This window comes from Coffea arabica, chromosome 1e, assembly GCF_036785885.1.
Source record: "Coffea arabica cultivar ET-39 chromosome 1e, Coffea Arabica ET-39 HiFi, whole genome shotgun sequence".
NCBI classification, from domain to species: Eukaryota; Viridiplantae; Streptophyta; class Magnoliopsida; order Gentianales; family Rubiaceae; genus Coffea; species Coffea arabica.
Window position 1 is genome coordinate 2583310 of NC_092311.1, and position 22104 is coordinate 2605413.

A 22104-nucleotide genomic window follows, 5' to 3' on the forward strand; every position below is an offset into this window, starting at 1 on the left:
TGGGGTGACACATCATTTAAATCAAATTGTTATTGGAGCTTTGCAGCATAATCTACAATGGCAGATAGATCTGAAGATTGAGCGGTGCCCACTTGGATTATTACGGCATACACCTGTACCTTTTTACTGTGGGTTGGGAAAAAAATGTGTACAAGTTTCAAAGTTAAGTTTCTGCATCTGCTTTTTCCACTCTGTTTCTTCCATCTAGACTTTGGATGTGGCTGCCGGTGCAAGGATGGGCGTGGATAAAGCTTGAAATCAGTTTCCTATCTGGAAAATGCTTGTCGAAAATTAGGATAATTCAGGAAGAATAGACATGAAGGATTTGGCCAGAATTAGAATTATTTTTGTCTTTTAACCTTTTTGATCAAATTCTGATTAGAATTTTTCCGAACCTTTCCGATCAATTCTGATTAAACTGCATCTTGGGTTGCAATAGCATCTTCCAGGGATAAAAATGATTTCTCGGTTTCTCCACCATGCTAATGGACCAATGACCTGTCTATATGGAAAGGTCGAATCGAGTGGTTGGAAAAGGAAAAAAAAAAGTGAAAGCTAGAGAAGTAGTCCTTGTAGCAGATGCGAACGAGTTCATGGGCCTTGAGCTCCAAATGTTATACTGCATTATGTCAATCGCCGGGACAAGATCGCCGGAGTTCCGCGCTCCAAGCTAGGCTTCTTCCATTTCCTTCTCTCTTGTAGTTTCTCGAGTGAATTTGCCTTCCTTAGGTTTATGCAAAAAGAAGAAGAAGTGCTATTTTGAACTTCCTAAAAAGACCCCGTCTTTTGTCTTGGAAACCACGCTAACGGACAGATCAAAGTACTTAACGGCTAAATGTAACAGAATGGTCTCGCGTCTCATCTTTATACAGTTTAGTGGCCAAAACCAGACCTTTAAAAGTTGAGTGACCAAAACTCGACGATCGCAAAAGTTTAATGGCCAACCGGATAATTTGCTCCTAAAAAAAATAAACAATGCATTGTATATACGTGTGTGTATTAGTCGGACTGAGTTTAGTATAGCCCAAACTCAGCTCATATTCAAATCGGGTAAAATATTTTAATCCAAACTCAAATCATCTCATATTTTATAAGATTCAGCCCAATAAATTTAAGCATGAGTACGTAGACTGAGTTTAAAACAAATTTAATCACACATCACTCCACTTGGTTTTTTTTTTTTCCTTTGGGTTGAAAGAGAAAATCATGCTTGGCAACAGATGACCAATCTAAGACTAACACAAAAACACCTGCGCAAATTTCAACATATGCTACGTACTTAAAACTTGTGAAAACATGGCAACAACCGAACATATGACCCATCTAAAACAAACACAAAACACCAACAAAAAACTTCAAATTTTGATTGGACTTTAATAGTTTAATTCTTGCAATGTCTTCGCCGGTTTAACTCTTGCAATCTGGATGGTAGGGATAGGACTCAAAATTGGTTTACACTGTCATCTTCAACATCACACATACTAAGGTCATCCAATTTGATGAATTCACCTAACAGAAAACCATGGCTCCATTTGGCAAGTGAGTTTTTTTGAATGTTTGTTTAAAACTTTACTGTAACTTACTGTAGAAGTTTTTAAAAAAATTTTTAAAGTGTGTTTTTTTTTTAATATTTTGAAGTGTATAGTTTAAAAACTTTAAAAAGTTTTTTGAGGTTACTGTAGTTAGAATTTTTAAAAAACTTGTAGCAGACAAACTTATCTTCCAAACTATGGATTTTCAGAATTAACTAAAGCTCCTCTGGCAAAATGGACAAATTCTCCCTTGACCACTACCCCATTGGCTAGAGGTGTAACTGCACCAGCACCAGTCTCTCCACTTTTGAGGATGATGACATCGCCTTCCAACTTCTACAAAACGAATGGTGATTAACAGAGCAATATTGGATTAGATTCTTCACCCGAGATGGGCTTCTCGACAGATCCTCTTCGTTAACTTTGTAACTGAAATCAGGCGAGGGAGTGACATTCTTAGTGGAGCTTTTGATGTTTGCATCATCAGAATCTTGTGAGGAATGAACTCTCTTGATGGAGTTTTTGATACTTGCAATATAAAGCTTTCTTGACTTTATTCTTCTCATGGTATCTTTGTCGATGGAGTTCTTGGTACTGCTGAATTTGTTGATGGAAAAGACGTTACCCTACTTGGGGTTGAACTAGAGAAAGATGTCGCCCTCTAGCTGAGCTTTCAATGAGTCAAATTAAGTTGAATATTTGATGTTTAGACTTTATTCATATATTATATGAACCGTGTTCAAGTTCAATAATTTATTAAACAAATTATAAGTGTTATTAAAATTCAATTTGACAACTTATCAACATGCAACTCACAATAGCGACCCACATCAACCAATCAAAAAGACTTGCTTGGGAACTTGGCTTAATTGTTCACAATGCAATACAAACTAAGATTTATATTAGAGGTGTCAAAATGAGTGACTTGGGCGGGTTTGGGTTGGGATTTGATGGGTAATGGGTATAAGTAAGTCAACCCATTTATACCCATTTAATTAGATGGGTATAAATGGGTAAGTTAAAAAATGAATTGGGTAACCCAATTACCCATTTATTTTAACTTTTTGTAAACTCATTTAAATTCATTTTTGCAAACTAAGTTATCAATTTATACCACTCTTTGTACCCATCATTAGTTTTAAATATTTACTTATATTGCTCAATAAGCCTAATTACCAATTTTTTTTCATTTATACTCTAAGTCACAAAATTACATATTATTTAATAATTGAATAATAAGAATAGAAAAATTTGAACTAAGTACTATAAAAGTTAATATAAAAACTTAATCCAAAAATTTTGAACCCCTAACATTTTTTTCATATATAAAATTTAAATTTTCATTTTAGAAAGATAAGAAAAGAGGCTAAAACTTATCATAAATTGGTAATACTTAAAAATGAGCAAGTTAACAAACTAAGAGAAAATAAAATAATAAGATAAAATCAACAAATAATAATAATAATGAAACAAAAGTAGTTAACATCATGACAACATAAAAAAATTGCCAAAAAAAAGGGTGGGGGAAGAGAAGAGACTTGGGAGAAGAGAATTCTAAATGGGTTAATTGGATTTGATGGGTTACCCAATAAATGGGTATTATTGGGTAATCCATTTATACCCGTATACAAAAATTTAAGATACCCATACCCATCTATTCATGGGCAGGTATGGGTAAATTTAGTTAAGTGAGTTGGTTTGCCACCTATAATTTATATTAGCGATCTTCTAAGACTGCAACACCTCCTTATTAACTGTCTACACCTACCAAAAACAAGCGTTTACCACTCATTTGGTACATCATGAAGCTGGTTGGATGGTACTTCATCTCTGTAATCTTTTATATGGTGCTCATTATTCTCACACTTTACGGTCTACTTATTTCAATTGTTAAAATAACAGATGTTCCCAGCTTTATATGGAGATTACAGAACAAGATTCTTCATCTACTGGACTGTAAGTCATCACATATGATCTGAATTCTATTACGGACTTGTACTAAAATTTGGAAATTGTGACAGAGAGGTGGCTATCGATCCACTGGGTTCTACAACCTGAACTGTCCTGGCTTTGTTCATACCAACAAAAACATAGCATTGGGAACCACCATTGAGCGGATTTCTGCCCATCATGGTCCACAATATGATTTACCCTTTTTTATTTGGAAGGTAATGAGAACCCAAATGGTGAGCAATTAACACAGGTCAGTGGTTAAAAGTGTTTATCATCTTGGAACAAGACTCTTTGTTCTCATGAGACTGATTCTGTCCCTTTATTTATTTGTTTTATTGGCCTTAATTTCCAGCCCCTTCCTTTCAAAAATATATCTTATGTTATATAGTAGCTATAGAAGTTGATTGTAGTGAACCTATTCAATTTTTTAAATTGTTATTCTACACAGATTCGATCAAAATTTAGCCAGTTGGTGAAAATTAGTTAAGACACAATAAAAGATATGTGGTGGCTAAAATATTGAAACAACACTTTAATTGGTTACTGTCGTGCCTCCATATATTTACGGACCTGGCTGACAGCGCTTCAATGAGCCGATGGGGAGGAGAGGTGGTAAACAATGTCATAATTGGCCAACACACTGCAGCTGAAATGGGCTGTGGCCATTTTCCAGAAGAAAAGTTCGAACGGTCAAGTCATTTCATGAATCTTCTAAGTAGTAGGTGAATCAAATAATTCGATACTCCCTGGATAAACACTGTTATAAATGGCACTTTAAAACTTTTTTTAAACTTTTTTTTCTTTTTTAACCAAAAAAAATCTTAGATTACCAAAGCTTCGAAGTCACACATTGGATACCATTACAAACATGACCATGACAAGTCCAATGAAATTGAAGAACCATATATACAAGCTAGTGGAATCGCAGGCTGGCTGTAACTTGTAAGATGAACTTTGGGTGGGTACCAAGGCCATAGTTATCAAGGTTTACAAGCAATCAACATGAACAATTAACACCTAGCAATGCATCACTATTCCTGCACTGGTTTTCAGTAATTCTTATAATTAAATAGATGTGATTGCTAATGCTCTTTTAGGTGAGTGCAGGTTAATATGTCACTAGATCTTGTCCAAGTTAGTGTCTTTGTGATAAATATCTTGCAGCTGCTTTTCTGTACAACCATAATAGATTCCTATGGACAAAGCATGATTAATTTTGAACAAGTGAATACATAATGTAAGACATTTGAAATTTATTGAGAATAAAGATGAAAAGTTAAGAATTATAAAGGAACTTGCACTCCCAAAGTTAAGACTGAAAAAACATAAATCCAAAGGGAAATATTGAACGTAATTAAGGACATAGCGTTCATATCTAATCTATCTATTCGAGTCAAATTTAAAAAATACAATTAGAAGCACAACTATTCTCGTTACATCTGCTTGGGGTCTTGTGTTATAGACGGGGCTGGAATGGTTGCAGAAGCAACCGTTCCTGAGGGTTATGTGCATTTTGCACATGGTATAACTCTATTTGCACACAATATAACTTACCTTTAACAACACGTAACTTTAAAACAAAATTTTGTGGGTCCCACACATATTGTTAAAAATGAAGTACAAGATGAAATCTAGACCTTACAAATTTTTTTTGGCCAAATCTTGGCCGTAAACTGCCTGCTACCTGCAACCGTCCGTGCCCCTCATCCCTTGTGTTACACATTTTCCTGATATACACCCTGTTACATAATTTGTTAAATTGACAAATACCTCAAAATATATTGACTAAAAGAGATGTTTTAAAACCTGGATTTTTATTCATTATTATATGAAATATGTGTCAATTTGATAGGTGGTGTAACAATAGTGTAATAGAAAAAGTAGAAGTAGAAGATCCTTTTGGTCATAATTTTTTGAGTTTATCTAACGGGTGTATAATAGGAACTTGTTAACATATCTAAAATTCTCTCAATCTACCATATATACACATATATTATAATTTATTCTCTCTTACATTTATATATTTTTCTTATTTAATCTTACCTACTCTCCTTTGTATTTATTTATTTTTTCTAATTAATCTTACATTTTAAAAAATATAACACCTAAAATATATCTTAATAGATGTCCATTGGGCACCTGTGCCCTTTTTTTTACAACTTTTTCGAGGTAAGGCTATTAAAACTTACCATATAACGTCTGCAATGGCCATTTTCGTCGAGAAAAGCTTGGCGGATCAAGTATATTAGGGTTCTTCAAGCAATTGATGAATCAAACAATTTGGTGATTCCTGAAGATATCATCACTCGTGTTGACAATGCAAATTGCTATGATGTAGAATATGGACCGTCTGCTCATCTAGGAGATACTCCCTCCCTTTTTTTTATAACTGACGTTTAAGAAATTTGTTCTTAATTACTTTTATCTGTCATTTTACTATCCCCATGCAGCATTAATTATTTTTTCACAATTTTACCCTTTTATCTCTCTTTTCCAATACAGGGTCCTTAATTACTACTCCTAATAAAACAGCACCATTTAGTACTCTAGTGAGAGAAAACATGGGTGAATTGGACAATTAATGAGGGTACAAAAGGAAAGTAGTGTATAGATTTAAACAATGAAAAACTTTTCTTAATTGGTGTGCAAAACCTTAAACGTCAGTTATAAAAAAAGGGAGGGAGTATGTTATTCTACGGAGGGCCAGGGAAAAATGATAATTGTCCATGATGTTTTTTCTCTGTAACCCGTGTAACCCTTTTTATAATTTCAAATGCTTTGCACAGTCAGTTCATCCTAAAAAAAAAAAAGTCAATTCGTCGTTCAAATTATTAAAGTGTCAAAATGACAGAATTTCTATTCCATGACAGTCCATACTTTTAAAATTCAAATCGTTAAATGATGAAATGACATATAAACCTTTCCAACCCGTCTTCAGCAAAGCACCATCTCTGTTGCTGCACCTAGCTATTATTCGTGTTTTCTGTAACCATGATGGTTGCCGAAGACAAGGTCAAGAAAGAAGAGACAGCTTTACATTCACAGGTTGATTTCAAAAAATAAAAATCAGAAAATGTACCAGCAGGTCATCAATGGGCTATGAATGGTGAAGGAAGCGGAGGAGAAAATCGGATTTGGAATGGTGGCGAGGAGGGCAAGGCGGAAGAAGAGCCATAATGGAATAGAGAGGAGTGGGTGATGGTCCTGGGCTCGGATAAATTATGGAGGGGAACTAGTAGCTGCTGGTGGTGGTGGTTGTGGTCGGTGCGATGGTGGTTGAACTTGAGGGAGGATGCAAGAGAAGCGGTTGGAGGTGGTGATGGTGGTTGAGGAAGGAAGACCAAAAGTTAAAGAAGATCTCTCGGGGAAGAAGGTAGTTTACCATAACTGTAATTTGACCCATGATACTTTTAAAAAAAAATGTTAGTTTCACTTAAGAAATGAAAAAGAAAAGAAATAATTCCTCCATCCCACTTTGATAGTCCTGTATTCCTTTTCCATCTGTCCTAAATTTATAGTTCACTTTCCAATTGAAGAACGTAATTGTATTTTAATTTTCATAAAATACCCTTATTCAATGTAAGTAATTGTTACTATAAACCTACCCCATTTAATGAGAATTGATTCTTTTTTTATCATCAATTCAAGTTCCCATAAAGTTGTACCATATTTAATGTGAGGGCATTTTAGAAAAATAGCAATCTAAATTTACTTTTCCAACCAAGTTAACTATTTTTTCTTAAAATGTATGAAAAAAGAAACAAAACTATTAAAGTGAGACGGAGGAAGTATTAAATTATGAATTTGACCACTATTTAATTTTTAGTTTGACAGAAAAGTTGGGCGACAATTTAATCCAAACCATTAGAAGATACATAGTTTTAAAAATCATATCAAAGTTATGTGAAAGAACACTAGATCAAAAGAGGTATACATGCAATTTATCATTTTTTATTCTTGTCAATTATTGAAGACATGACAGGTAAAATTTGTTGCACAAGGCATGTCAAAATCTTCTAAGATTCATATTGTATAATTGACAAATTTAAAAGTTAATTAAGAACCATTTTCTTGTCATGATTTGAAGTTTGAACCAATCAAACCTAATTAAAGCAAACAAGAATCCAACTGTTGCTCTGCACACTCACTTAATACTAATTCAATTAGCCATATGCACTCTGTTCTCTGGATAAAGAAATTTGTGAGATCTTTGCCACAGGAAGAATGTGACCTAACCAAGCTAAGAAACCCATTTAGAAACACACGGCGACCCGACTCCGACCCGGATCGGTTTCGGATCCGGACTCAGGCCTAAACCCATCCAAACTAAAACCGCTGAATTTTGTCGCCCTTCACCACCGGGTTTGCCTTGGCTATGGCATCCCGGCCCTGGCCCTTGAAATCGAAGGTACAATCGTGCTTTTCTGGGTATCTGTGGAGCCCACATAAGGTACTACCACATCTGCAGGTGAACCCCATCACCCCTACTTTTTTATTGCAACAAAAGCACCTATTACTCTTCACAACCGCCGCCGGCGCCGAAACCGCTTCCTCCTGCCTCTCAACTTGCTCCGCCGCCGTACCGTAAGACTCTGGAGAACCCACATGAGAAGCATCATCGGCCTTTTTCTGAGACGTCACGAGCTTCTCCAAGGCAACCTTAGCAGCTGCCTTTTGTTGTTCTTCCATCTGGAAATCCTTGTAGCACTTTGAGCAGAGATTCATCGTCGCCGGTGAGCCGAAAAATCCGCAGCCGTTCGCGCACAAGGTCGGCTTCGATGGCTGGTAGCTGGTGCCGTCGTTCATCTTGTTTCCTTCAGAACCCATCTTCAGATAGTCAATGATTTTGTTCTTCGGATTTTTTGGACGAAATTTTTCAGAAAACAAGGGAGAAAGAGCGCTTTCAGGTTAAGGCTGCTTCTGTTTCGTGGGGAAGTTAACTATGAATAAATAGAGGTTTGGTGGTCAAAAAGCCTATTTAATGACGGTGGATTTGGTGAATTGACGCGACTACCCTCAGACAGAGTCCACGGGCTTGTTTGGAAGTGAATTTTTGGCCAAGTTTTTTAGCTACTAGTTTTTTAATAATTTTTGCTACAGAAATCCCAAAAAACTTATCAAAGTTTTTTACTTACACATTTCAAAATAATACACAAAAAACTTTCCCTTTAACTTTTCTTCTTTTTCCTCCCCCACCCAACTGGCCACCACCTCCACCACCGCTTCCGGCGCCGGTAACTATTCCGGCCAACTTTTGTCGGCCTTCCACTTTTTTTTTCCTCTCCCTTCCCCCCCTTGACCGATATGTTGGTTTCCAAAATCTCTTTTTTCTTTTTTTTTTCTTTCTCCCTCCCCCCTCCCCTCTTTCCCTCTGTCTTTCCCCCGCCACCTTCCCCCTCCCGCAGCTTGGGGAGAAGGAAAATTGCAAAAAAAAAAAAAAAAAAAAATTACACTTGGCTGTTGCTGCTTATTCTGCCGGCAAGATAAGGAGAGGAGAGGGAGATGGAACATTGGAAAAAAAAATCATTTCTGTTGCTGCAAAACTCATGTGCAAAACTCAGGTGGCAGTAGAGGGAGAGGGAGAGGGAGGGGTGGCGGGGAAGCTTTTGCAGGGGTGGGGGAGGGGGTGACGGGGCAGAGGGGGAAGGCGGGGCAGAGAGGGTGGCGGGGCAGAGGCGAAGGCGCAGAGGGGGGTGGCAGGGGGAGGGGGTGGCGGGGCAGAGGGGGAGAGAAGGGGAAAGGGAGGAAAGGGGTGGCGGAAGGTGGCATTGGTGGAGTTGCTGCTGGGGGTGGCGGAGGTAACGGGGAAGGGGGAGGGGGAAGGAAGCAGAAGAAGAAGAATGAGAGAGGAAAGAAAAGAAAAAGAAAAAAAAAGAAAAAGAAAAAAAAAGAAAAGGAAAAAAAAAGTTTTTCACCCTACAAAAACTTCTACAAAATTTTTCACCTTACAAAAACTTCTACAAAATTTTTCACCTTACAAAAACTTCTACAAAATTTTTTCAAAAACTTCTACAGTACACTACAATAAAATTTTAGACAAACTGCCAAAAAACTTAGGTTCCAAACAGGCCATTAGAGCCGGAGATAGGGGTATAATAACGAGGGGGTAGACTGGGTAGTCCTGGGAAAGAACTGCAAAATCCAACTTCATTAACACGTTTAATTAGTGGTCAAGGATAAACCAAAAATGAAAATACATATGGATAATTCATAGTCTTTACACTCTCAACCGATAGTTGTCAGATCAGCGTACTATACTGGCCTGCCTTCCCTTTTTTTTTTTTTTTTTTTCTGGACACGATAGATTTTAATTTAGGCTTACTTCTACTCTATATTAGGGAAAAGGGAAAAGGGAAGTGACCTGAAATGATTAGGGGAGAACACGAGAGAACTGAACCACCATCGGACCATTGGTCCAAACGGGTACCTATGTACTCATTGGCGAAACTTTTCAGAAAATTTTGAATTTTTAAGAATACAAGTTATAAAATTTAATTCCTTAACCTACACTTAAATAGAGATTTAAAACTCTCTTGGCCAACTACAGTTAAGAGTAGTTGGCTACCCGCCTCCTTGTTCACCTGGCTGCAGATAGTGCTTCAGTGAATGGATAGGGTGGCGAGGTGGTAAACTCCACAATAAATGGGCTACACACTACAAGTCATATGAGTAGTGCTCATTTTCCTCAAGAAAAGTTTGGAGGGCCAAAATTTTTCAAGAATCTTCAAGTAGTCAACCCCAAATTGCTAGAATATAGTGCTTGGAAAGCATGATGATGATTGGGGAGATTTCGTTTACCATGGAGGACCAGGAAAATATGGTAATTGTCCCCGATGTTTTAGGTACTGATTAATGATGCCCTGTCTCTCTATATTACATAATTAAATATGAATAATAGGAGGGTTTTTTGAAAGCAAATATGATACTTTCCCTGTCCGATATGGTAAGTCAATTTTTAACCGTTTCCTAAGTGCTCAATGCTACGAACATCTTCTTTTCTTGTCATTTTTTTTTACTGCAAAATTTTTCATATCGTCACTTTTTAGAGGCATGGATAGGGGGTGGCAACGGGGCGGAGTTGGGGCGGGGGTCCCCTCCCCCATCCCCCGCCCCCGCCCCTATCCCGCCCCGCTTTCCCCGCGGGACTAATAAAAATTTGTTATATAATTTTATTATGGTTAAATTTTAGCAAATAATCAAGTACTAAAATATCAACACATCATCAAATTATTATTCATTGTAATTTTACAATTGAAACTTATAAAAACAATCAAACAAAAATTATTTGAGTACAATCCAACATGATGAAATAAATATAACTAAAGTAGTCAAGTTTTCACTTTTGGCACAAATACAATCACTAATTCATTATTGTGCTTGTGCTCTTTTTTAAGAAAAAAATGTTATTGTATTAAGCGTAATTAAGGATTTAGTATAAATGTATTAGTAAATTTAGTATAACCAATTAATAATTTGTATTAGTACACATATATAATTATTAGTATAATTAATAATATCAATTATATTATATATACTAATAGACATCATATAATACATATAACTAATAATATCATTATCATAACTTTGTAACTAATTAAATTATATATTATATATATAATTATATACATATATTTTATATATTTATTTTTTAAAGCGGGTGGCGGGGCTGGGGATGGGGTGGGGGTACACTCCCCCGCCCCGTTTCTAAGCACTCCCCCGCCCCAACCCCCCCCCCCCCCCTATTAGCCCCCCGCAGGGCCATCCCTAGGCATGGAACGTAAATTTCTTGCGTACAAGGTATTTCAAAGTTTTCCAAGACTCAATCTGTAGTTGATAAATTTTGATAAATTTTAAAATTTATATGATCCATTCTATTGCCATATACACATGACGTAATTAATAAGGTGTGGCACCCTAAAAGAACCCTGTCGATTTATTTCAAGTACCAAATTGGTGGAGTTATTTTCATCAAAATATATCTACATCATATTATGTTTTACTTACTAAACTAATGTATAAGTTGTAATGCCAGTTCATATTATTTCAAAAAATATTACAATGAATTATAGGTAGTTATTTCAACAAATTTAACTAAATTTTTTTTATCATCCCATTGAACCGAAATTGCATGGGGTGTTATTCCGTTAATAAATAAAACAATTGATTGAGTTGTATATAAACTCATGATTTTTTTGGTCAATATTGAAGGGTTGCACTTCATATTAAAATACAAATCAAACCTCACCACTTTATTTTGCAACCCCGCCTTTTTTCTCACATCATAGTCCCTTTCTTTGATGCCAAATCTTTGTTAATTAGTTAATTGCAGTTTGTTTTCAGCAAACTACAAAAGCATGGTAAATGATGAAAGATTAGATGGAAAAGATCAAGATGTATGAAGTCTCACTAGATCAAGAAACCAAGATTTATATTAGGAATCTTCTATTGCACCGTCACCGTATTAAATTTTTACTTCTTCTTAAAATAGGTGCTTGCTACTTATTTGGTACATGATCATCACAGTTTAGGAGTCCATGCGCCAAAGAAAATCCCTGCCTCATTGGCATACAATGTTTCCCACCAGAATTCACACTTCAAACATGAAAAACCTGGATTAGCAAAGTTTTAAAAAAACTTTAATGTGGAGTATTTGGCTGAATGCTTAAAACCACAAAAACATGATCTATCTTTATATCCAAGTTCTTTAACTTAAAAATTAGATAATATCTATCTGGACTAATATTAATTTGGACACTAATGGTACGTGGGAATATTATACACGAGCAAGTTTATGTGCATAACACATGTTCAAACAAGAATTTTGAAATTTGAATAAAAAGTATATAACATTCATCCGCACTTGTTAGTGTATAAAAATTTTTACATTGGTAGTTTAGGAAAAGTTTACTCTATGTTTGGAATAAAATTCATACTTTTGGTTAGGAGAGTAAAGAAACGAGTTAATTATATGAATTTAGAGTTTCCAATCCCATTTTGATATAATTGCAATTAATGCAAACGATATATGGAATGAGAATTGAATAAACTGCATTCAACGCTTAAACCTATGGATTTAGATTTTAATATGTTCAGACGTGTTTGATAACTCAAAATAACATTTGAATTAATTATATGGCACTGAATTTCCTAAACAAAATTTATTTCAAAAAAATAAATGATAAACTATTCACTTATCACTTAATATAATATGCACTCAAATGTATTTAGTACTTAACAAATTTGTAGTTTAATGGATTCAAACTTTAGATTTTAGATGTCAAATTTCAGTTTTATGAAACGTACTCTTAATATATTACATAACAAAAATACGAGAATGATTTTGCAAATTAGATTAATTTTTTGCTCAACACAAATTATATATCAACATCTATGAAATGAAATCAGAAAAAGGCTCTCCAAGCTAGCTTTCATGTGTTCGTGACTGTTAACAAAAGCAAAAGGCAATCGATTTGCCAAAGATGAAAAGCGAATATTCTAACAAATGATACGGCAAGAAAAATAAAAATTATAACATAAAAAAAGGATTAATTTTTTCTACATTGTCATTGTATATATTGACGGATCTAAATACTTGTCACGTCAATTCAATTTAAATTCAAACACCAAACTTTTTATGTATGCTATACATATAGACTCGCAAATATATATACTAATAGTGCACGAAAAAATTTATCCAAAAAAGAAATCTTACCATTCCAAAACAAAGAACGGCATTTTTATGCTATATATATTTTTAATTTTTTTCTTTTTTTGGTTCAGTAAATGTCATGCAAATTTGATGGAGATGATGGAATGATCTATCAATTCTATCTTCGAAATTTATTATTAGATTACTAGACAGTTTGATTAAGATTGGAAGTTGGATTCAATAATATAATAATTTTAATTTTTAAATGTTAGAGATGAATTTATTTCGTTTTAAGGGTCCGTTTGTTTCGGGTGAAAATATTTTCCAGGAAAATATTTTCCTAATTTCCCGTGTTTGGTTGCACAAAAATTACTGAAAACATTTTCCTATGTAAAATATTTTCACTTATCTTATGGAAAACAACTTCACTTCCAAACTTACTGAAGTTGTTTTCCGAAATGCATGCATCCCGCCTGTAGTATGTTCCAAACTTACTAAAAGTATCTTGTAGTATGTTCTTTTTTTTTTTTAGTGTAAACAGGAGGACTCGAACCCAAGAGCTCTTCCTTACACTCCCTCCCCCGTACCACCCAACCCTCCCCCTAGTATATTCAAAATAAAAAAAAAATCTCATCCTACTCATCCTATGCTAGTAATTAATTATGTATAATAGGGACATTCTTTTCTAGAGAAACTTTCAGCAGTGAGAGTGCAAGATATATGTCATAATAAGCATTGCATGTGATTGATATTTGACACTAAATGGCCAACAATTTGTTTATTGCTTAAGGAGATATTTTTTATTCATATATACATTTCTCCAAGATTTTTTAAAGTTAAACAATGAGATAAATTTTCTTATTTTGCATGGGAAGAAGTATGTAGTTATAATGTGTAGAAAGTAAAGATAGAGATAAAAGTAAAAATATTTCAAAAGTTAAACAAACACCAGAAAAATGAAGTAAGAAAATATTTTCAATAAACTAACCAAACACCTGAAAATGATGAAAGGAAAATTACTTCCACGGAAAATATTTTCCCAAGGAAAACATTTTACTTCCAACCAAACAGACCCTAAAAGTAAGAGATTAAAAGAATATTTTTTTACGAAATATGAATGATGAAATAGGTGATTTTCACTTTACTTTCACTTTACTAGAGGTAATCTCATATATCCTTAATACACGCGTCATTAATCCAAAATTGGATTGAAGTATTGGAGAGTGGAGACTCTTTGTAGAGGAGCCAACTCCCACTTGGAGGGAAGGGGTACTTTTCCCGCCAAATAAAGTAGGATGCATAGCAGTTGTTGTACAGGTGGCAGCCTAATATAGAGAAGGCTTCCCGGGCTCAAGAAATGTGCTTAAGATCGGAGATTACGGAGTTCCGATCGAATTCTTGCAGCAGACACTTCTCGAACTGCCAGAACAAGCACAGATTCACGTTTCCCTACATGATTCCTAAGAGGGCTTCAATTAATCAAATGCTTAACTGCAACACACCGAAAAATGCAGGTTCTTTTTTCTAGTTTAAGTTGCCTCTTATCTTTTAGTTTTGATAGTTATTATGCATTCTGAAATAATCGATTAGTTTGAAGCCTTCAGGTTGGGAAAGATTCCTATTCCTATTTTTAGTTTTAGTATGACAGAAGATCAGAAATTTTGACGAATTGAGGAAATCCTAGTTGATCCTGAGTTGTTTTAACAAAATTGATAAAAGCCCAGTTGGTTAATTTTCAAGAAACAGTCTCCAATAATGGCTGATATTCCAGACTGTAAGGCTCTCAAAAGAAATGCTAAGACCCCAGATGGCAATGATGAAGAAATTGATAGGTTGAGTGCCCTTCCGGATGAAATTCTCTGCCACATCCTGTCATTCCTTTACAGTACAGAAGATGCAGCACTGACCTCAGTCCTATCTACCAGATGGAGAAACCTTTTTGTTCAACTTCCTGATGTTTATCTCAGCATCAATACAGCTAGGCCTTTTATGGGCGAAGATGCTGATCCGGATCTTATGTTCCCTGATTTTCTAAACTTCGGCTTTAGACTTATTCTGCGACGAAATGGAGCTCCTTTAAGGAAATTTCGTCTCTTTGTAAGACCCTGTGGTGACAATTATCGATTAGGAATTCACTCGTTGATATCCGCTGCACTTCTGTGCAAGGTCAAAGAACTTGATATTTGTCTGATGGAGGATGAAACAAGCAGATTATCACCACCGTTAATGTTCACCTGCAAAACACTAGTAAGTTTGAAACTGTGGAAGGCTGTGGATCTGATCATCCCTGACTTAGTTTCTTTACCAAACCTTAAGGTAATGCACTTGATAGGCTTCAAAATGGTAGATCAAGATTCTATTCAGAGGTTTATTGACTGCTGTCCTTTGCTTGAAGAATTGATACTGAATTTTGATCATTTAAGCAACATGGATGGAGTTCTTGATATTTCTAGTCTTTTACTTAGAAAACTCGAACTGGGATGCTTGGAAGGTGAGTTTAGTGTTGTTTTGAAGTTGACGCATCTTGAATATCTAGAATTCATGGACTACGGAAATCATAAAGTTTATCTAGATACGCCAAATGTTAAGTATTTCAAGTATACTGGTTATGCTTCTGATATCAGTTTCGTCCGGAATATGTCGTCTCTTGTTAGAGCCACGATAGGGCTAGAGTTTAATCCAGAAGAAATAACTGAAAGCAGTTTGTTGGTGCGAAGTCAGCGAGGTTTTGAGCTTGTTAAGGGGTTACAAAGTGTGAAATCACTTCATTTATATGGGCAGAGTCTGCAGGTATGGTCTCACTTTTGCCTTTCACTTTGGTTTTGTCATTCCAAAGCTTTTACTTTTAGATATAGTGTAACTGAAATTTTATACTATCAAGTACAGTAGTTTAATCCCCCTCCATTTTTGACTGAAGATGGTCTATTATTGTCAACAATCATTGCCGACTTTCAGCAAATTGAAGAGTTTGGAGCTCGATACCTCTATTGATGGTGACTTTGATCATGTTCTGTTCTGGAAAGTGGTACCAAGCTTACTGGAAATTGCTCCTAACCTTGAAGTGCTCATCTTTCCTTTTGTGAGTAACTGATAAGTCAAAGTTCATATTTTCTGGTCGCTAATCTCCTGATGATGGACAAATGTTGAACCTTTGATCGTAGAATTGATAATCTTCTGCAAATGGACAGGTGTATAGGTACGAGCTATATGTAGAAGAATTTAGCTGCTTTTGGCCAAAGACTATTACAGCATCCTTCATACAACATCTCAAGGAGATAGAAATCGAACATTTCAGGGGGCAGGAAGATCAGTTCAAGCTAGTTGAGTACCTTTTGGAGAATGGAAAATCTTTAAAGAAGATGACTGTTGGTGTTGTTATAAAGCCTTGGTTGTCTTGGTCAGAAGAGTGCAACAGGATATTGTCATTCCGAAAATGTTCCAAGGATTGCCAGGTTGTATTTGTTAGGACATATGATTGGGACTGAGCATTCACATTGTTAGCTCTAATTACTGGTCTGAGAAATTAAATTCTCTTGCTTTCATGCTTTTTTGCTTGTTTATCTTGTATTTTGTGAGGTAGGTTGCCATTTGGCTGCAAATGCAATGACTTATCTAGTGGAATGGCTTACCTTGTTAAAATCTATTGAAGTATTCTTGTATTGTGATTGATATTTCTTCCTCCGGCTATTTCTTTTGGCAAAGATCAGACTAGCTATTCAAAACTGAAGGTGTATGAGCTTGCCATTGGAACCATATCGTTGGTACTATGGCTGATTCTTACCAAGTGAATGTCATTGTGGTTACACCTGTTAATATAAGAATTTGAATCTTTTGATTGTGCTATGGAGATGGGTATGGACATGGTAGTTTAGAAGGACAGTACTTTGTCATGCATACATTCAAGGATACTACCAGTTTAAAACTAGATCACCAGTCGAAAGAAGTTGGGGAATTATACCCTTTGATTCCTCAAAGTTATCGAGTTATTGCATATTAGACTTGTGAGTTTCTCTACGCATACTAAGTGTGCTCTTCTGCAATTCTTTGCTTTCCATCTGCTCTTGTTTATTAGCTAAATCCAATACTAAGATTTTGGCACCCTTAGGTCTTGTGTACTTTAATTAATGTTACTAGTTGCACTTGTCATTTGGAGTTCAATGAGACAAAGACTTTCTTTTTAAGCAATGGATGCTGGAACAAATCAGTTAAGTAGTGCTTCGAGTTAGACGATTGACATGCTGAGATACATGCTAAAAATTGATTCAGATAACTGATACTGCAATTGATACATTTGATACTTTAATGTTTTACATATTAATGGTTCTGTAAATATATTGTACAATCACTCTTCATGCAAATACAGCACTACTTAATCGAAGTCAGTCTCTGTGGAAGAAAATTGACACAGCACCAATCAGCCTCTTGCCTCTAGAACCTCTTCTCTCTCTGACTCCAACATTTTGCACTCATGGTACCAATAATGTTGGAGATGACCATATGAGATATTGAATATGCTGTTATAAGGCCGCGTGCCAAAGTTATTCTTGACCTCAAACGTTAAGACTGAGTTGGAATGCTGTAACATATTGAAGCCTGAAAGCAAGAAGGATATCAAGTTTGTGGAAAAAATCAAATTCAGAACCACAGCCAAAAATACAAGGAAGGCTGATTTCTCTGCAAATTGCAAGGACGGATTTCAACTGGCTTATCTGCAATACCAACAAGAAGCACAGGTTTTCTTCATGTTTCTTTCCCTTCTCCTTGAATGCTGAATCATAAGCAAGGAACGTTAATAAAAGAAAAAGAACATCTGCAAATCAGAAATGAGATATCTTCCTCAGACCTGCTTAAAAATTCAAGGTAAGACTAACTATCTTAATCACCTTTTATCATATTAAACCGGATTTTAAAGTTCAATTTTTGCTGCTGTCATTTAAATTTAGCTTCATTGCTTGCAGGCATGAAGCCGTTTAACGATTATGACAAGCTGCAATTGAGAGGCGATGTATGAGCCATATTTTTACTGGCTTGAAGAAGGCAGAGGCTGAAAATGAGGAGAAGAAATAGTGAGTATTGGCCGATACTGATTCCCGTTGCTTTTTCGGGGACAGCTCAATTGTTGGACTCAGTTTGGAAGTTGAACACTAGCACTAGCATTTGTTATATAGTCAGTTTGAGTGTATAAATTTCAGTGTTAAATGGTTACTTCAGTTTTGTCAATCTGATTTCAAACTTTAATCCTTTTCCTAGGGGCGTAGATTGAAGAGATTGATGCTCAAGCCTGCTCTAAAATGGTAATATACTTTCTTTGAGTTACTTGGTTGAATTTGGCATCCAGAAATTTGCAGTGCTTTCTGTCGTAGTCAGGCTGGGTGGCTTCCACAAGTACTCCTGGAGTGTAATGATAGCAAAAGTGTTCATATCAATGTCTAAATGCCTTATCTTCTGAATTTATTGAAATAGCAGTGGTCCTGATACGTTCCTCGATCCACGGTCGAGACACGTAGCACGTTTGCCCAAGGATCTAGCGGGGATGTCCTACGCTTGGTTTGCGGAACCCTTACTCAAACGGACAACTCGATTTGATTGGAGGTGGTAGACGACACTCCGATGAAGGTGAATACTCCAAGGGAATAGGTCGGTAGAACAATCAAGGACAGGACGCGAGATTGCTCAATAACCCCTTGCCAAGCAAGTTGAAAGGCACGAATTCTTTCTGAAAGAAAACGAATGCACTAAGAATTTAATTCATCAAAAACTAGTTTTTAACCTTACAAGGCTAGCCTATTTATAGGCTTAATGAAACAACTAAAACCCTAAAGAAACCTAAAGGGGAGGTCGGCTACCTTGTCATCAAGGTGGGCCGGCCTCAAGCCTTCTACGGACAATTAGTCCAAACAAAATGGAAACAACGACTAAGGCCCTACTCGGCCGATTCGTAAGGAGGCCCACTGGAGTCTTCCTGGGCTTGGACCAAAGTGCAAGTTGCTTGATTGATCCTTTCCAAGCCTTCAATATCTCTATAGCCTCCATGTTGATCGTGGACAACTTGAACAAGGGCTTGGAGGGATTCCTTGAATAGCTTGGCCCGTGCACGTGTGACTGGGCCTAATGGGACTTGGACTGGGCCCTGGGTCATGCACACATCAGTCCCCTCCTCTTGTGAAGGATTTGCCCTCAAATCTGGATCCTCCTCACCAAGAAACGGGCTCAAGTCTGCGACATTGAAGGTCGCGCTAACATTGTACTCCCCAGGTAGCTCCAATTTGTAGGCGTTGTCATTAACCCGGTGGAGCACACGAAAAGGTCCATCCCCTCTGGGGGATAATTTGCTTTGTCGCTGCTTGGGGAACCTCTCTTTGCGTAAGTGTAACCAAACCCAATCACCAGGCTCGAAGATCATTTTGCGGCGGTGCTTGTTAGCCTGCTGGGTGTATTGCTGAGTACGCCTTTCAATGTTTGCTCGAACAGCTTCATGTAACCTGCGCACAAAATCGGCCTTCTTTTTCCCATCTAAGCTTGTGTGCTCAGAGGAAGGTAAGGGTACTAAATCAAGAGGGGTTAGCGGGTTAAAGCCATAAACAATCTCAAAAGGTGAGTAGTGTGTAGCACTATGAACAACTCGATTGTAGGCGAATTCAACATGAGGCAAACACTCTTCCCAAGTCTTAAGATTCTTTTTAATCAATGCCCGAAGTAGTGTGCCAAGTGTGCGATTGACAACTTCAGTTTGTCCATCGCTTTGTGGATGACTGGTGGTGGAGAATAGTAACCGGGTGCCAAGTTTAGACCACAGAGTCTTCCAAAAATAACTCAGAAATTTCACATCCCTATCACTAACAATGGTCCTAGGCATACCATGCAGACGGACAATTTCTTTGAAGAATAGAGTAGCAATATGAGAGGCATCGTCAGTTTTGTGACATGGAACAAAATGAGCCATCTTAGAAAACCTATCAACCACCACAAAGATGGAGTCATTACCTCTTGGCGACCTAGGCAAACCTAGAATAAAGTCCATAGACAAGTCAACCCAGGGATGGTGAGGGATAGGTAATGGGGTATACAAGCCATATGGATTTGTTTTGGACTTTGCCTTGTGGCAAGTAGCACACCTACCAACCATGCGGTCAACATCCCGACGCATATGGGGCCAGTAAAAGTGCTCTTGCAACATAGCCAGTGTCTTGGCAATGCCGAAGTGGCCCATGAGACCACCACAATGTGCCTCTCGAATCAAAAGATCACGAATGGAAGAGTTAGGCACACACAGTTTATCTACATGGAATAGAAATCCATCATGCAAAAAGTACTTTCCATGCGGATTCTTAACACACACGGCATAGATATCACCAAAGTCATGATCATTAGTGTAGAGGTCCTTTATCATTTCGAACCCAAGCAATTTGGCATCAAGACAGGCAAGCAAGGAGTGTCTACGTGACAAGGCATCAGCTACCACATTTGTCTTGCCAGTTTTGTACTTAATCACATAAGAAAAGGTGTCAATGAAGCTTACCCATTTGGCATGTCTCTTGCTTAATTTAGGTTGCCCTTTGAGGTACTTCAATGACTCGTGATCAGTGTGTATCACGAACTCTCGAGGGCGAAGATAATGTTGCCAGGTCTCCAAGGCCCTCACTAAGGCGTACAACTCCTTGTCGTACGTGGGGTAGTTCAATGCAGCTCCTCCCAACTTTTCGCTAAAGAAGGCACACGGCCTCTTGTCTTGCATTAGGACTGCGCCAATACCTACACCAGAAGCATCACATTCAATTTCAAAGGTATTGTTAAAGTTTGGTAATGCTAACACAGGGGCATGCGTTAGTGTGTCCTTGAGTGCGAGAAATGCTTGGTCTTGTGATTCTCCCCAAAGGAACTTGTCATGCTTCTTTGTCACGGCGGTCAACGGGGCGGCAATAGTGCTAAAATTCTTGACAAATCGCCGGTAAAAGCCCGCCAATCCAAGAAAGCTGCGCACGTCAGGGACGGATGTGGGGGTTGGCCATTGCTCGATGGCGTCAATCTTGGATTTGTCCACCTTGATGCCCTGTGAACTTACTACATAGCCTAAAAACACAAGCTCGTTAGTACAAAAGGTGCACTTCTTGAGGTTGGCGTACAGACGCGCCTGTCGAAGTGTCTCAAGAACTAATCGCACATGCTCTAGATGCTCATGCTCACTACAGCTATAGATCAGGATGTCATCAAAGTAAACAATGACAAACTTGCCAATGAAATGTCTCAACACATGGTTCATTAGTCGCATGAAGGTGCTAGGGGCATTAGTTAAGCCAAACGGCATGACTAACCACTCATAGAGACCATGTTTGGTTTTGAAGGCCGTTTTCCACTCGTCGCCTTCTTTCATCCGAATCTGATGATAGCCACTCCTCAAGTCAATTTTGGTGAAAATAATGGCACCATCGAGTTCATCAAGCATATCATCAAGTCTAGGAATGGGATGACGATATTTGATGGTGATAGCGTTCACAGCCCGACAATCAGTGCACATACGCCAAGTACCGTCCTTTTTGGGCACAAGTATCACTGGCACAGCACAAGGACTTAGACTTTCCTTTACCCAACCTTTACCTAAGAGGCCATCAACTTGCCTTTGCAGCTCCTTGGTCTCTTCAGGACCCATGCGGTAGGCAGGTTTGTTGGGTAGTGGTGCCCCAGGAATGAGGTCGATTTGGTGCTCAATCCCTCGAATAGGTGGTAAGCCATCAGGGACTTCGTCGGGGAAAACATCCTCAAATTCCTGCAAAAGAACAACCATACTCGCAGGCAATGCCTTATCGAGTTCAGCAACATCTAAAAGCACATGTTTGCAAATCATGAGAAGGACGGGCTGATCAGAATTGACAACTTTCCTAACGTCCTTGGCCTTAATGATCATGTTTTGCTTCCTAGTGGTAGGTGGCGTAAGTGATTTCTCACGCGTCACACTAGGTGTGCTTCCTTGAT

At 37.3% G+C, this 22104-nt stretch overlaps 2 protein-coding genes across 2 annotated transcripts; one reads left to right on the forward strand and one right to left on the reverse strand.

Moving 5' to 3' along the window:
- Positions 1-7629: 7629 nt before the first annotated feature.
- On the reverse strand, positions 7630-8435 carry LOC113688633 (zinc finger A20 and AN1 domain-containing stress-associated protein 7-like). The gene has a single exon (XM_027206520.2). It carries the CDS (start codon positions 8310-8312, stop codon positions 7812-7814), a length of 501 nt encoding a protein of 166 aa, XP_027062321.1. The 5' UTR covers positions 8313-8435; the 3' UTR covers positions 7630-7811.
- A 5972-nt stretch (positions 8436-14407) lies between these two features.
- LOC113688624 (F-box protein At4g22280-like) lies at positions 14408-16837 on the forward strand. The gene is made up of 3 exons (XM_027206509.2): positions 14408-15924; positions 16052-16213; positions 16323-16837. Exons 1-3 carry the CDS (start codon positions 14890-14892, stop codon positions 16617-16619), a joined length of 1494 nt encoding a protein of 497 aa, XP_027062310.1. The 5' UTR covers positions 14408-14889; the 3' UTR covers positions 16620-16837.
- Positions 16838-22104: the final 5267 nt, after the last annotated feature.

Bases quoted from the DNA above. Each gene is read 5' to 3' on its own strand.
- LOC113688633 (XM_027206520.2), bottom strand. From the start codon at position 8,312: ATGGGTTCTGAAGGAAACAAGATGAACGACGGCACCAGCTACCAGCCA.
- LOC113688624 (XM_027206509.2), top strand. From the start codon at position 14,890: ATGGCTGATATTCCAGACTGTAAGGCTCTCAAAAGAAATGCTAAGACC. The intron at 15,925-16,051 runs GTATGGTCTCAC...TTTTGACTGAAG, and splicing joins TATATGGGCAGAGTCTGCAG to ATGGTCTATTATTGTCAACA. The intron at 16,214-16,322 runs GTGAGTAACTGA...GCAAATGGACAG, and splicing joins AAGTGCTCATCTTTCCTTTT to GTGTATAGGTACGAGCTATA.